The sequence below is a fragment of the Mirounga angustirostris genome, unplaced genomic scaffold (assembly GCF_029215605.1).
Source record: "Mirounga angustirostris isolate CCGP_5_RB_7025 unplaced genomic scaffold, mMirAng1.0.hap1 SCAF_15, whole genome shotgun sequence".
NCBI lineage: Eukaryota > Metazoa > Chordata > Mammalia > Carnivora > Phocidae > Mirounga > Mirounga angustirostris.
Window position 1 is genome coordinate 60,683,159 of NW_026991723.1, and position 16,975 is coordinate 60,700,133.

Consider the following 16,975-nt stretch of genomic DNA (forward strand, 5'->3'; position numbering starts at 1 on the left):
CTACAGCTTGGGGAAGCCTGTGTTTGGGATCAATACCTGTTGTAAGGCCAGGACAACTCCCCGTTAGCTCTCCGGCCTTGCCTCCTCACCACCCCCCTTCCCCTCCCTGCCCCACCCCAGCCTGGCTCCGGAGTTCAGAATTGGCCTCCAAGCCAGGGCGGCCTCAGCACCCAGGGCTGCCCAGGTGTGATGAAAACATCTCAAGGAGACTCCGCTCACTATGCGAAAGGCCTTCCCACACCCAGCACTATGGCCTCCGGAAGCAGGAGGAAGAGAGCTCTCAGTCGGCCACAGGCAGCCGCAGGCATCCATGCTGGGAGGCGCCAGGAGTCACGCACCAGGAGAGCCCTTGCTCGCTCTGCCATCCTGAGTGTCTGCACCCCTTATCACATTTTTCCTTAAGCTCTAATCGTTCGTATCTCTGCCGCATCACCCTTTAATAGTTCATAATAATAATGATAATGAAGCAGGTAACAGTTACTGCACAGTGACCGTGACCCAGGCATTGAACCTTTTGCTTTGCCTAGCATTACTTGGACAAACCCTCTTGCCGACCTAGCAGGCTGGAGGTTCTTATCCTCATGTAATGGATGAGTAAACTCAGGCTCAGAGAGGTTAAGTGACTTGCCCAAGTCCACACAGCTAACAAGTGACAAGAGCTTTCACTGAGGTCTGGTTGATATTTGCTCTGATTCCCCCCGACATCGTAGCCTAAGCAGGCTCAAGCATGTAAACATGCTAAGGTCTCCACCTTGGATTCTGGAGAAGGGAGAGGAAGCCCGGGTGTTGAGACCAAGGCTAGCGGTGACCTAGGGATTCAGGGTGACAAAGGGAGCCCCTGTACCAGCTCTGAGGAGCAGACTCATTCTGGATAGCCCCCACTGGAGGGATCAGCCCTTCCCAAACTGCCAGGCCTGAGCCACCCTGGTCGGGACGCAGAGGCAGACTCTGCCCAGGGCATCTGACATGCGGGGCCTGGTGCGGGACTTCTTAAGAAGTAGGAGCTCTGTATGGGTCATGTGGAACTGCTTTGAATTCGATTGGTAATGGCATACCTTGCTTACTCCCTGGCCACTTTCCCATCAAAACCCCCACTTTTCTGAGGAGTTCTGGCCCACCGTCTTCACGCATCAGAAGCCCCTCACATGTGCGTGGCACACCACAGTTTGTCAAGCAGTTCTTCATTTGCCGCCCACGGTGTCTCTGACATGAGCAGAGTGGGGGCTGCCATCTGTCTGAAAGATGTGGAAACAGTCTCACATATTTTAGGTACCAGAGGTGGGACAGACTGAATTCGGTTCACGCCCACAAAATACGTGTTGGTGAACGTGCAGTGAGCACCTACTCTTTTCAAGATCCTGTGTTAGGTACTCACTCCTTGGAGCGTATCGTTTCCTAGACAAACAATAATGCAGAGAGGTGTACTGCAACATGGACATGCCCTTAGGGCTGAGGGGACCCAGACAAGGCAGCAACTGGGTGGGCCTGCTGGGAGTGGTCGGGGTGATGGTGGTGGGGGCTTCCCAGAAGAGGTGCTCCTTGAGCTGAGACTTGAAGGGGAGTCTGAGAAAGACTAAGGGGGCAGGAGGTGAGATCCAGATCCTGGCCCCAGGTCCCTGCCTCCATGCATTGCTCCCATTGCCCCCCGGAGTTTTCATCAAAGGTCGCTTCAGATGCCACTTCAACAAGAAAGTCTCTCTTTTTTCCAGATGCGGTTTTTTACTTTGATCTAGACAGAGCCATTTTGGTTAGAAGAAACAGATATCCTGTAAAGCTCGTTTTTGTAAAAGGAAAAGAAAGGATTTTTATAAAGTTACAGAGATTTCCCAGGAACTGGCAAGGCCGGCCTCATGGCCACTGGGTCTCTTGAGATGGGCATTGTTGGGTGACTTATTCCAGCCTCCCTGCGTAACAGGAGCCCCTCAGCACCATTTTACTACTGTCCTCGCTGCTGTCTGACATTATCATCTGATTTAGAATCTTTGCTTCCCTAAAACCTCTACTTACCTCTAGCACCAACTCTGATCCCAACTTGGCATGACTTTCCAGAATAGAATTTTAATAGAATTTTAACAGCTGACTGGCTCGTGTCCTCAGGGTCAGAAAGCCAAAATCCAAGACCAGGCATCTGATTGGCCCATCCAGAGTCAGGTGGTCACCCCCTGGTCCAATCAGCTGTGGCCGGGAAGGTATGCTGGCGTGGAACCAGCATGGCCAATGCTACCCAGACCCTCCCAGGGATGTTGGGGCTCTCCTAGTCGCTGGGCACAGGGCAGGCTCCCCCAAGCCTGTCGAGTACATACTCCTTGTTGCGGTCTCCTGAGTCATACTGCCTGTGTCTCTCATAGATGAAACTCATCCTATTTTGTTTGTTGTCATGGTTATTAGTGTCCTTGCTTGTGTCCCTCCCCTCACTCCCCTCCCCCAAGCCTTGGAGCTCCTCAGGGGCAAAGATTTTGGTCTTCCTCACTTCAGTACCCTGAATCCATGCTTACCCCCAGAATTAGCCCTGAGGGCCTCAGAAAATGTCAGTTGAAGCGAATAATTCACCACCCCATAATCCCTCCTCAGGGTAGGATTGACACTTTGGAGGTGAACTGTGGGAATGAGCCACGGTCTGGCCTCATGAGCTGTTTCTCTCGTTCACAGACCTCTGGACTTGGTGGGCACCTTTAGTAACCGATGGTCCTATGGACTCGCCTTTGGGGCCACAGCCAATAAGGTCATGTTCTTGTTCTCGGAAGGCTACCAGCCCTTGCAGATCCCACAGTGGGCCCAAGGTAAGGACTGCCTCATACCCACTGGGAATTTTGCGATGGCAAGTCTTGCTCTCAGAGATCGCGTGGCAGGGGTTCCCTGGGATCAGGGGATAAAAAAAATAAACGTTATGAGTAGTCCGCGTTCTTCCCCGCCTGTAACTTGCCCAAGAAAAATGCCTCCCCTGCCAGGTCAGAGCTTGTTTGTGGGGCTTTCTCTCAGGGAGATTCAGAGCTCCTATAGACATAGAACAAAGGCTCAAAAAGTAGGTTCACCATCACCTACCCCAGAAATTTCAGTCCTGAGTCCTAGCCATCTCTGCCTTCTTGATATCGGCAAGCCCTGGGATTCCTCCTCACAGAGCAATGCTTACTTCTTTGGCCATTGGTCTGAGGCCTCTTCGTTCCCCATGTCTCACGTTCTCCCTGAAGGATCAACTCTAATTTACATATTCAGCCATTCCAATACAATGACTCCAAACCTCTCTGTCCAGCCCAGTTCTCTCTCAGGGCCTCCAGGCCTGTAAGAGCAAATGCGGACCGGCATCTCATTAGTCTTTAGGGAAATGCAAATTAAAACTGACATGATATACCACCACACATCTCTTTGAGGTGTACAGTCTGATAAGTTTTGGCAAACGCTAACATCCATGAAATCATGACCACAATCAAGACAATGAACTCCATAAGTTTCCTTGTCGCCTTTTGTAATCTCTCCTTCCCACCTTATTCCATCACTGCCCTCATCACTGATCTTTTTCCAGAATTTTATATAAATGGAATTATACAGAATGTACTTTTTATTTTTGGTGTAGCTTCTTTCACACAGCATAGTTATTTTGAGATTCATACACATTTAACATGTGCCAGAAATTCATTCTTTCTTATTGCCAGGTGGTGTTCCATTATATGGAGAAAACAGTTTGTGTGCCCATTCACCTTTTTTTTTTTTTTTTTACAAGGTTTATTTATTCACAAGAGAGAGTGAGCATGCCCCTGGGGCGGTGGCAGGGGTGGGGATGGGAGAAGGAGAGGGAGGGAGAGTCTCAAGCTGGCTCTGCGCTAAGTGTGGAACCCAACTTGGGGCTCAATTCCATGACCCTGAGACCATGACCTGAACCAAAACCAAAAGTCAGCCTTGTAACCAGCCATACCACCCAGGTGCCCGCCCATTCACCTCTTGATGGACATTTGATTTATTTGCATCTTTAGCTATTGAAAATCAAGCTGCTTTGAACATTTGTGTATAAATCTTTTTGTGTACCTCTGCTTCCATTTTTCCTAGGTAAATACCTGTGAGTGGAATGGCTGGATCATACACTTCATGTAGTAGATCATACTTTTTAAAGAAATTGTCAAACTGTTTTCCAAAGTGATTGTTCAGTTTTAGATTACCACCATCAGTATGTGAGACTTCCAGTTTCTCTATATCCTTGGCAGCACATGGTCAGTCTTTTTATTTTTTATTTATACTGTTCTTGTCAGTCTCTTTTTATTTATTTTTTCCCCTTCTTTCTTAGTTTTTATTTTATTTTATTTTTTTATTTATTATGTTCAATTAGCCAACATATAGTACATCATTAGTTTTTGATGTAGTGTTCAATGATTCATTAGCTGTGTATAACACCCAGTGCTCATCACAACAGCACCTCCTTAATACCCATCACCGGGTTACCCCATCCCCCCACCCCACTCCCTTCTGTAACCCTCAGTTTGTTTCCTGGGGTCAATCTCTTTTTAAAATAATTTTGGGGGCACCTAGGTGGCTCAGTCAGCTAAGTGCCTGATTCTTGATTTTAGCTCAGGTCATGATCCCAGGGTACTGGGATCGAGAGTCGCATTGGGCTCCCTGCTCAGCAGGGAGCCTGCTTCTCCCTATGCCTGCCACTCCACGTTTGTGCTCTCCCTCGTTATCTCTGTCTCTCTTTCTCTTTGACAAATATAAAAAATTAAATCTTAAAAAAAAAAAGATTCTCTCTCTGCCCCTCCCCACCATACCACCGCACTCTCTCTCTCAAATAAATAAATAAATCTTAAAAAAAAAAGATTCTCTCTCTCCCTCCTCTGCCCCTCTCTCCCACCCCCACTCATGCATGCACTGTCTCTCTCAAAAAAATTTTTAATTTAATTGCATTAGTTTCAGGGATGCCTGAGTGGCTCAGTTGGTTAAGCGTCTGCCTTCGGCTCAGGTCATGATCCCAGAGTCCTGGGATCGAGTCCCACATCGGGCTCCTTGCTCAGCAAGGAGCCTGCTTCTCCCTCTGCCTGCCTCTGTCTTTCTCTCTCTGATAAATAAATAAAATCTTAAAAAAATATATTTTAATTGCATTAGTTTCAGGTGTACAACATAATGATTCACTCTCTGTATGTTATGCTCTGCTCACCGCAAATGTAGCTACCATCTGTCACCATACAACGCTATTATAAAGATTTTATTTATTTATTTATTTGAGAGAGAGAGAATGAGAGACAGAGAGCATGAGAAGGAGGAAGGTCAGAGGGAGAAGCAGACTCCCTGCCGAGCAGGGAGCCCGATGCGGGACTCGATCCCGGGACTCCAGGATCATGACCTGAGCCGAAGGCAGTCGCTTAACCAACTGAGCCACCCAGGCGCCCCCTTTTTTTTTTTTTTAAGATTTTATTTATTTATTTATTTGAGAGAGAGAGAGAATGAGAGACAGAGAGCATGAGAAGGAGGAAGGTCAGAGGGATACAACGCTATTATAATATCATTGACTGTATTCCCTCATCTGACTTTATTCTTGTGACTTATTCATTTCATAACCGGCAACCTCTAAGTCCCCTTCACCCATTTTGCACCCCCTCTCTGGGAATCATCAGTTTGTTCTCCGTAAATATAGATCTGATTCTGCTTTTTATTTGTTTGTTTATGAAATAACAAGTGTTGGTGAGGATGTAGAGAAAAAAGAACCTTCACGCACTGTTGGTGGGAATGTAAATTGGTACAGCTACTGTGGAAAACAGTATGGAGAGTCCTAGAAAATTAAAAATAGAATTACTATATGATCCAGTAATTCCACTACTGGGTATTTACCCAAAGAAAATGACAGCACTAAGTTGAAAAGATATAAGCACCCTGTGTTTATTGCAGCATTATTTACAATAGCCAAGATATGGAAGCAATCTAAGTGCCCATCGATAAATGGATAAAGAAGATGTGGTACACACACACACACACACACACAGAGGAATATTACTCAGCCATAAAAAGGATGAGATCTTGCCATTTGCAACAACATGGATGGATCTAGGGGGCATAATGCTAAGTGAAACAAGTCAGACTGAGAAAGACAAATACCATATGATTTTACTCATATGTAGAATCTAAAAAATGAATAGGTGCACCTGGGTGGCTCAGTCGTTGGGCGTCTGCCTTCAGCTCAGGTCATGATCCCAGGGTCCTGGGATGGAGCCCCGCATCGGGCTCCCTGCTCCGCAGGAGGCCTGCTTCTCCCTCTCCCGCTCCCCCTGCTTGTGTTCCCTCTCTCACTGTGTCTCTCTCTGTCAAATAAATAAATAAAATCTTTAAAAAAATAAAAATAAAAAACAAATGAATAAACAAAGTCTTTTTCATTTTAGCCATTCTAAGAAGTGTGTAATGCTGTCTTAATGTGGTTTTAATTTGCATTTTCATAATGACTGATGATGTTGAGCATATTTTCATGTGCTCATTTGCTATCCCTATAGCTTCTTTAGTGAAGGGTCCAAATCGCTTTCCTTATTTATAAAAGTTAGGGTTTTTGTTTTCTTCATATTGAGTTTTGATAGTTCTATATCTAGTTCTGTATATAAGTCCTTTATCAGATGTCTGAATTACATTTGCTCCTAGTCTGTGGCTTTTGTTTTCAATCTACCAACAATGTCTTCTGAAAAGCTGTCTTAAAATTTTGATGAAATCTAATTTTTCATTTTCTTTTATGGATCATGCTTATGGTGTCAGAAAAGGAATCTTTACCTAATCTAAGGTCATTTAGATTTTCTCCTGTGTTTTTTCTGGAAGCTTTATAGTCATGATATTTTGCATTTAGGTCTATGATACATTTTGAGTAGTAGTGTGAGGTATGGATTGAAGTTCCTTTTTTTTTTTTTTTTTTTTTTGCCCTTTGGTTATCCATTTTTTCCAATACTATGTATTTCAAAAACCTGTCCTTTGCCCACAGAATTGCCTTTGGACCTTTGTCAGCAACAATTGGCTGCATGTGTATGGGTCTGTTTCTGGACTCTGCTCTGTTCCGTTGATCTGCAGCATATGAGGGCTCCAATCTCTCCACATCCTCCCCAACAGTATTTTCTGTTTTTAAAACAATGGCAGCCATCTCGGCACATGTGAAATAGTATCTAATTGCTGCCTGGATTTGCAGGTCCCTGAAGACCAATGCTGTGGGGCACCTGGCAGGGTCAGAACATCATTTCCTGCTTCGTGGCTCAAGATTCCTCTCTTCTGTTTTCACAAAGTGATTATGGAGGTGTATCCCCCCCAACACCCTCAGCCTTTCCCAGTCAGCCTCTTCCCCCCACTGGCATCTGGACCCACTGTTTCCCAACTCCTGACGTTCCTCTCCCTCTCACTTTGGAGTCTGACGGGTCTGCAGGCCGCCTCTGTGGGGGGCTGTGTCGTGGGAGGGGCCTGAGGTAGTCAGCAGAGCGAGGTCACGGCTGCCGGCCTTTCCTCAGCCGTGAATCGCGGCCTTCAGCACCTTGCCCACTTTCAGCTGGGATTTCAGCTTCAGTGTCTTGTGTGCGCTGGCAGGTTGAGGTTCTTCTGTTCTCAGGCCTTCAGACATCCCGCTGCCTTCCTCTGCTTCCTCTTACTCAGATGTCGAAACCAAATGGTCTCGAGACCTAGATTTCTGGTAGATGTTGTCTGCGGGTTTGGTTTTGCCATCTTAGTTACTCTGTCTGCTTCTATGACAGGTAGATTGCAAAATTATGCTCTTGTGGCTTCTGTCCTCACAGAAATTCTTCCTTGTATATAGGGTCCTGTCCTGCCAGCAGCCCACCATTCACATGCATGTAAATACTGACCAACCCCAGCCGACCACCTGCCATCTGAGTGAGGAATGCCCTTCCTTCCCTTCTCCTCTCCATCTTACAAACCCCTGCTTGTATTTCCTGGCCTTGTTAAATGTCACCACCTCCAGGAAGCCTTCCCTGATCCAGACTCTAGGTGAAGTCAGGGGCTTCCACTTCTTGTCCCCACAGCAGATCGACTGTGCCTCTGTTAACACACCACTCACCTTCCTCCCTGTCTTCTCTATTGGACTGCAAGCATCTCAAAGCAAGAAGCTTGTTCATTCCTCCTGTAGCCTTAGTGTCTGGCTCTGGAGCCAGCTCAAAGCAGATACTTTGTGAAGGTCGTGTTGCACGATTAGATTTTCCTGGATCCTGTTAGATTCTCTAAGAGCTAGTCAGTGGCAGAATGACTATGATCATTGCCTTGTGTAGAAAGGACAGGATGGTTACGAGAGGTTTTGCGCACACACATCACCACGCTTTGTGTTGCCGTGGTGCATTCGCAGTGCTATACTCTTGGTGGTTGCTGTTTGTTCAGGTATGTGGCCTGCCTGCACCTCATAGTGTGAGCTGCCCAAAGGCAGGGGCCACGTCGTCTTCATCCCAATACTTAGCCAGTGCCTGGCATGGAAGAGGTCCCAGGAAGGGTCCGTTGCAGGAGTGAAAGGCATTCCCGCATTCCTCCTTGCTGAGCTGGGGCTTGTCCTCTCATCTCCTTGGGTCCTGAGGCCTGCGACTGGAAGTTGGTGTAAAGCCCCATAGCTTCCTTGGGATGCCCGGAGCCTGTGGAAGAGGATTCATGGCATCTCTGACCCTGTCTCTCCCAGCCTTTGTACTGCTGATCGGAGGCATAGAAGTCGGCCTGTCCCACTTCCCCTTCTTTGCCTGCCTCTCGTCGGAGTTCCGGCTGCTCAGCTCCATCCTCGGCTTCAGCTACTCTCTGATCTGGTAAGACGGATGCTGCCTGCCTGCCTTCCTGTGACTCCTTCGGCCGTGGCTGACCTCTGGACAAAGGGCTGGGGGTGACCTGCGAGCTCCCCATGGAGGGCTTCTTTGCCCAGACCTGAGGCTCACGATGGGCAGGTGGGGTGACTGGTCCCAGGTCCCACTGTGGCCTCTCTGTGGGACTGCACTTTAGGCTGCAGAAGGTCAGGCCAGCGTGCTTTCTGCTTCACAGCCACTTGTGATTAGAATATTCCCTGAAGTCAGCGATGTAGCAAACTTCATTTCTGTAAACTGCCCAGGGTCCCAGTTGGGGAATGCAGGAGTCCCATTTGGATGCTTCTCTTCTGTGCTGGCATGTCTCCCCCAGGAGCCCAGGGGAAAGTCCATGCACCTCAGCTTGACATTCAGGGCCACTGCGGTGTGGCCTCCCCTGTCTCTCTATGCCCCCCAGTCTCCAGCACACACCCTCCGGTCACACTAGACTCCTGCGTTCCTTCATCCACCCACTTACTCGGCAAACATGCTATTATCTCCTCGCTCTGAGCCAGGGAACACGCTAGAGAACAAGACAGCCCCTATGGGTCATGCCTTCTGGCCTCTTTATCTATATCTTGCTGTTCCCCCTGTGGATTATCTTCCCTGACTCGATCCAGTGGTAGATACAGGCACATCCTTCATGGATTGCCAACCCCATAGATGGAGAACTTCCTAACCCTCCTGTTGATTTCTTTGCCCTCAGCACTGGCACGGGACCAGCCTCAGGAGTCCTTGCTGCCTGAATAATCCCACGAGCATTCTGCTTTCATGCCTCTGTCCCCCTCACTGAGCCGGCTTCCCCCCTGCAGCACTTTCTGTGATGCAGGGGTCCTGAGGCCCGCGTGCAGGCCACTGCGGGGGCTCACAAGCAGCTGATGCACTAGTGACTACAATTCCTAAGTCTGTAGATGGCTCGCTTTATAAAATGAAAAGAGAGTGTATCTGGGGTTAGACGTGGAGTAATAGTACCATCTTGTTGGCCTCTGACAAACCTTCGCCCCGGGGAGGAGATGGTGGGGGGACTCACTCAGCGGCCTGCACTCCCTGGGAGATGAATCGGGCTGGAAGGTGACCAGGACAGTGTCGGGGGCTAAAGCCTCGAGGCTCATTCCTCAGGGCACCGTTTCCAGACGAGGCCGGGAGGGGCAGAAGGAGCGTGGACCCCAGAGTTGGGAGACCTGGGCCTCAGTCCTGGTTCCAGGTGTGACTCTGGACAGATTCCTTTCCCTCTGCAGGCTTCAGTTTGTGCCCCTGGCAGGGAGAAGGAGCTCCCTCATGGACTTGTGCTCTGCTGTGTGGATCCCGGGTTTGTGTCCTATCCGAGGGCATGTGAGATGAATTTGGTGCATGTACTTTAGCATAAGCAGGGTGCCTGATCTGGGAGGGAGGTACACAGAGGCCTGGGCACCAGCCCTCCCGAGGTGGAAGGAAAGGGGAGGTAGCTCCAGGCTGATGGGATCTGGGCTTCTTTACAGGGACCATGCTGGGAGTGGTCACAGTACCCCAAACCCTGTTTTTGTCTTGCAGGTTTGCTGTCACTGTCCTTTACATCACAGAGTGTCCCCATGGGCAGGTGAGTCCCCGCTGATCTATGTGTAGAGTATTCAGTCCTGTCACCGTGACCAGTTTGCTGTGTGACATTGGACAAACCCCTGCCACTTTTATGGGCCTCCGTTCCCTCATGTGAACAGGAGAGTTGGTGGAGCCATTCATGATGCTTCCATTTGTACAGCACCTTATGTTCATCAAGGTGCTCATTCACAGACATACGTTCTCTCAGTTGATGTTCACAGCAGTCCCTCAAGGTGGGGAACCTCTCAGCAGACCTATTTCACAGGTGAGGAAACGGAGGCCAAGTGTATTAAGTAACTCTTCAGAAGTAGCAGATTCAAGAGTTGAGACCAGGTCTGGCTGACTCCAAAGCTCATTTCTTTCCATTCCTTCATGTAGCCTTACTTTCTCTGTCTATAAAATGGGAGACTAGGACTGGATGAACCCTCCAGCTTTGCCATGCATTGTCCTTCTTGGAATTGGGGGGAACTGGTTCATCTTTTGGCCTTGTATGCGACAAAAAGGAGCAAGATGAAAGAGCATGTCACACAGCATCTAGAAGAGTTACTAGGCAGGTGGGGGGAGCACCGTGGGCCTCTGGGGTTAGGAGCCGATGGGAGCCTTCCAAAGTCTCTCCTGGGCTTCACTCACTGTGGAGACTACAGGGTGTGATGAAGAGAGTCTGGAGGAGCTGGATTGGAAAATGAGTTTGGGGGCTGGGCTTTCCCTCTGCATCTCTGTGCTGGGATTAAGAACGTTCTAGCATACCTCTGCCCAGAAAGATGCCCTCCACTCTGCTCATGGTGCCAGAGAGTCTAGATCACAGGCATTTTCTTTGGTACCTTGGAGAGCTTCCGGTCTTCCTGAGGTTCTTCTGAAATTTGAAATATTCGTGGTTAATTAAGGGAGAGGGCAGGGTCTTACTCTATGCTCAGAATCACTAACGTTAAGAACTGCTATGTGCTAGGTGTTGTTCGAGGCTCAGCCCCCCAGATCAACTGTTGCATAGTTCAGGGTGCTTCACGGCACTTTGAAGGCTGTGTGTTAGTGCTGTCCCCAGCTCACTGACAAGAAAGTGAGGCTCAGGGGCTAATGGGACTTACAAGTTAAAAACCAAGGGACTGAAATTCAGACTAAGGTAATTATAAAGATTTCATCTCATGTTCTCAAATGTGTTCATGGAAACATTATGTATAAAAATGAGACATTGGAAAAGTCTAAAATGTCAAATATTAGGAGAAACTTTAAATAAAATTGGTTCATCTAAACAATGCACTATTATGCAGCATTAAAAGTGACATATGCAAATAATTTGTAAGCATGTGGGGAGCTGACTGTGATGTATACAGGCCTATGTATTTGGTATAATATCAATTTATAATAGATATAGATGTAAGGATAGATACAGAGGAAAGACACTGGAATATTGGCAGTGGTGATGTCTGATGTCTAAGTGGTGAGCAGACATGCTCCCCTCCCTGTTTCCTCTCCTTACCCCTCTTTCTCTCTCCCTCTCTGTTGTGTGTATTTTCCAAAAGTAGCAATATTTAATCCCTGATCAGATGAAGCCATGAAAGCCCTTTGTATAAAATAAAATGGGGGTGTTAGGACTCACACCCAGGGCTGCTGGACTGTGGGCCACGGCTGGTCCCATGGTATGGGACTGGGGGAGCTGAGATGGACCCCTGGCCGCCCAGCTCTGGGCGTGGGCTGGGGCAGGCAGATCTGCATCCACAGCTTCACCGGTGGCCCGGCCCTGGCCCAGCGACAGCCCGCACCCCATGCTCTGCTTCGGTTGCAGTTTCTGGGGAGGTACGAGACGGTCCTGTTCTACTGGCCCTCCCTGCTGTGCCTGGCCTTCCTGCTGGGCCGCTTCCTGCATATGTTTGTCAAGTCTCTGAGGGTCCACCTGGGCTGGGAGCTGCAGATGGTGAGTCCCGAGTGGGAGCCCCGTGCGTGTGCCTGCGGGGCTGGTCTGCGCAGCTGCCCTGGGAGGGAGGCACTACGTTTACTGCTCCCATTCTGCGTGAGGAAACATGGCCCCGGGGAGGTGGGTTGTATCGCCTAAGATCAAGTCGCTGGTCTGGAGCAGAGCGGGAACTGCAACCAGAGAGCTCGGTTGTTGAAGCTCTCTCTTAACCTCTGCTCCATCCAGAAGAGTGGCTTCCCCCAAATTCCTGGCCTCTGTGACAGAGCCTGTCACAAGGATTTGCGAGCCCCAGCATACACCTGTCTCTTTCCTCACAGGAAGAAAAGCCTTTCCTGGAAGTTCACCAGGCACAGCATGTCAAACGTCTCCTGAGGAAGCCCCCCTTGCAGTAAGCCCCGGGGTGCCTCATTTGCCCCTCTGTGTTTGCGCCCATGTGGACGAGCCCTGAGACGACTGGAAAGGCGCAGAGTAGTCAGGACTCTTGTTGGCTAATGACAGAAACGCAAATCAAACTAGATTAAAGAGAACAAGGAAATGTGTGGCCTTTCTTAACAAGAAAGCCTAGAGGTGGTCAACTCAGAAGCAGATGGATCCAGGGGCTTCACTGATATCAGAACCAGGGCGAGTTCCCTCATTTTCTCTTAGCTCTGCTTTGATGTGTGTTAGCCTTGTAATGAGGTGGGCTTCCTTCCCATGGTGGCCCCCGGAATCTCTAAGCTTATACCCTCCTGGTTTAAGCTCACAGGAAAAAGAAGTTTTCTTTTCTAATAATTCAAACCAAACTCCCATTGTGATTCATTGGATCACATTGGACCACGTGTCTTCCCAAAACTAATTACTCTGGCTAGGCGATTAGAGTAAATGGATTATTAAGCCTGTCACATATTCGTCGTTGGAACTAGGAAGTGGTTCAGCCTCACTTAACCGCTAGGACTGATGGGAGGGAGCAGGTTCCCAGAGAAAGACTGCTGTGCTGTTACCAATACAAGAAGACATAGCTCATGGCCAAGCAAAAGCACTGGTCTTCAGTGACCTATTCCTGCTACTGCCACCATGTACCAAGGGGATATGCCCCAGAGAAAGGACGTGGCTAGTCCAAGGTCATTCAGTGGCAAAGCTCATACTTTGGTTAGAACTACATTTGCCTACGTGTAGCTGAAAAGGCAAAATAACAGTGGGACACACAAGAGGGAGATTTCTTTCTTTCTCATGTAGAAGAATTCTGGAGGCAGGCAGTTTATACTGACCCTGGATTGCCCACCATGGAAGTTTGCTGATCATCTGTCTTTCTGCTGCCATTCTTGGTGATTGTCCACATCCAAGATAGATGCTGGGTGGGCTCCAGGTTGGACCAGCCACCGTGTCGGCATTTTAGACAGCGGGCAGGAGAAAAGAAGGGCAGTGGGGTCCCTCCCAGCTGTGTCAATTCTACCTCAGCACCTTCCCCCAAAGTGCCATCCCACACTGTGGTCACATCTGATTGGCCTGTGCTTACTCTTTCACTCTTAGCTGTAAGAAAGTCAGGAACGATAGCCCTTTAGTTTGCTGAATTGCTGTATTGAGTAAAACTGAGTCTCTGTTCTTAAGAATGAGGGGAAAATGAAAACTGGAATCTACCAGTATTCTTTCTCTTCACTACATTCTAAGAATAAGCAGAGACAATGAGGTTATTTTCAGAAGAATCAGACATTTGTTTACCAATCACAGCCTCTCTTTTCTTGTTATTTATTCATTCACAGGGAGACTAAAAAGTCCTGGTTCCAAACCAGAATCTATGAGTGGGACCCCTGCTTTCAGTTCCCAAGCAGAATGATTGGAACCACCGTGTTGGCTTTCATATGCCTGTACCTTGTAAGTAGATTGGAACAAATCCTTTTCTGTTTCATAAATGGGGTGGGGTTAAGACAGGTTATTCTTTAAAAGCTAGGTCAAAACTGAATCTCTGTAAATCAAAGAAGTACAGTTTTTTGACCCCTATCATTTTTACTCCAAGGACACTTTCACCCACATGGCGAATATTACTAATAAATATAATTGAAGTATTTATGGAGACTTTCAGTTAAATCAATTCTATGTAAACAGCTTGCAAGAAGCTACTCCATCCTAACAACAAGTAAATATCTGAACAAACTGAAAAATCAACAGTTCCTTCTTAGATGCATAAAAAAAGAGAAGTCATGGTGCAAACCGTTGCCCCTAAAATTGGAGACAGACAGGTGGATAGGAGAACCACAATAGAATGGCACAAATAAAATCTAGCAATATATGAAAGGAATTATACACCACAACCAAGTGGGATTTATCTCAGATATGCAAGCCTGGTACAATATTAAAAATTAATGTAATCAATCACATCAGTAACTGAAAGAAGAAAAATCACATGATCATATCAATAGATGTAGGAAAAACATTTAACAAAATCCAACACGAGTTCATGAGAAAATTTTTCAGCAACCTAGGCATAGAGGAGAACTTCTTCAATCTGATAAAGAATATCAACAAAAAAATCTACAACTAACATCATACTTTATGGTGAGAAATTAGAAGCTTTCCCACTAAGACCAGGAAGAAGGCAAAACTGTTCCCCCTCACCACTCAACATTTACTTAGGAGATTCTAGCTAAGTAATAAGACAAGAAAAGGAAATAAAAAGTATACTGATTGGGAAGGAAGAAGTAAAAATGTCTTTGTTCACAGATGACATGATTGTGTATGTAGAAAATCCAAAAGAATCAACGAAAAAACTCCTGAAGGGGCGCCTGGTTGGCTCAGTCAGTAGAGTGTGTGACTCTTGATCTCAGGGTTGTAAGTTCGAGCCCCATGCTGGGTGCAGAGATTACTTAAAGTCTTAAAAAAAACCCGACTTCTGGAACTAATAAGCAGTTATAGCAGGGTTGCAGGGTACAAGGTTAACATACAAAAGTCAATTGCTCTTTTATATATTAACATTGAACAAGGGGAATTTGAAATTAAAAATACAATATCATTTACATTAGCATCCCCCCAAAAGGAATACTTAAGTGTAAATCTAATGAAATATGTATAAGATCTATATGAGGAAAATTACAAACCTGTGTTGAAAGGAATCAAATCAACTAAATACATGGAGAAATATCCTATATTCGTGGATGGAAAGACTCAATATTGTCAAGATATCAGTACTTCCCAACTTGATTTACATATATTGGGATTGATCTATATTGGAATTCAAAGAAATCTCAATCAAAATCCCAGGGAGTTACTTTGTGGATATTGACAAACTGGTTCTAAAGTTTTCAGGGAGAGGCAAAAGACTCATAGTAGACAACACAATTTTGAAGGAGAAGAAGAAAGTTGAAGGACTGACACTACTCAATTTCAAGACTTACTGCAAAGCTGCACTAATCATGACAGTGTGGTGTTGGCAAAAGAATAGACAAATGAATCAATGGACAGAGTAGAGAGCTAAGAAATAGACCAACATAAATATAGTCAGCTTATCTTTGACAAAAGGGCAAAGGTAATACAATGGAGTAAAGATTTTCTTTTTAATAAATGATGCTGGAACAACTGGACATCCACATGCAAAAAAAAAAAATGAATCTAGACACAGACCTTCATAAATATTAACTTAAAATGGATCACAGACCTAAACATCAAATGCAAAACTATAAAACTCCTAGAAGGTAAAATAGGAGAAAATTTAGGTGACCTTGGGGGTTTGGTGATGACTTAATTTTTTAAATTAAATTAAATTTATTATTGTTACTATTTTTGGCATTATCAAGCATTTATTTAAGGGGCTGGTAAGTGTGAATAATTTATGTATTTATGTATGTATGTATTTATTTTTATTAATTCCAGTATAGTTAACATATTATTTCAGGTGTACAATATAGTGATTCAACTATTCTATACATCACCCAGTGCTCATCACAACAAGTGCACTCCTTACTCCCCTTCGCCTATTTCACCCATCCCTTCACCCACCTCCCCTCCGGTAACCATCAGTTTGTTCTCTACATTGAAGTGGTGATGATTTTTTAGATATGACACCAAAGACAATCCATGAAAGGTTGATAAGCTGGGCTTCATTAAAATAAAAACATTTTCTTCTGCAAAAGACCGTGTCAAGAGAGCAAAAAGACAAGCCACGTTGGGAGAAGATATTTGCAAAAGACAATCTGATAAAGTCTGTTATTCAAAATATACAATGAGCGCTTAAAATTCAATAAGAAGAAAATAAATAACCAGATTGAAAAATGGACCAAAGACCTTAATAGTCACCTCACAGAGAAGATAGATGGCAAATAAGCTTTTGAAAACATGCTCTACCAAAAAATGAAACAAGATGAAACCACAAAGGGAGACAGACCATAAGAAACTCTTAATCTCAGGAAACAAACTGAGGGTTGCTGGAGTGGTGGGGGCTGGGAGAGATGGGGTGGCTGGGTGATAGACATTGGGAAGGGTATGTGCTATGGTGAGCGCTGTGAATTATGTAAGACTGATAAATCACAGACCTGTACCTCTGAAACAAATAATACATTATATGTTAAAAAAAAAGAAGAAGAAGATAGTAGGAAGGGAAAAATGAAATCGGGGGGAAATCGGAGGGGGAGATGAACCATGAGAGACTATGGACTCTGAGAAACAAACTGAGTGTTTTAGAGGGGAGGGGTGGGGGGTTGGGTTAGCCTGGTGATGGGTATTAAAGAGGGCACATATTGCATGGAGCACTGGG

The 16,975-nt window shown here is 46.3% G+C and overlaps 1 protein-coding gene across 3 annotated transcripts in view; it reads left to right on the forward strand.

The window, feature by feature from the left end:
* The window catches only part of LOC123849807 (stimulated by retinoic acid gene 6 protein-like), a 62,764-nt gene that overhangs the window by 26,844 nt on the left and 18,945 nt on the right, over positions 1-16,975 (forward strand). For all 3 annotated transcript variants that reach the window (XM_045882730.3, XM_045882728.3, XM_045882729.3), the window contains 6 exons: positions 2,650-2,780; positions 8,618-8,738; positions 10,299-10,344; positions 12,124-12,252; positions 12,570-12,640; positions 13,992-14,103. In XM_045882730.3, the coding sequence (XP_045738686.1) occupies positions 2,650-2,780; positions 8,618-8,738; positions 10,299-10,344; positions 12,124-12,252; positions 12,570-12,640; positions 13,992-14,103 (610 nt within the window). The remainder of the gene's footprint in view (positions 1-2,649; positions 2,781-8,617; positions 8,739-10,298; positions 10,345-12,123; positions 12,253-12,569; positions 12,641-13,991; positions 14,104-16,975) is intronic.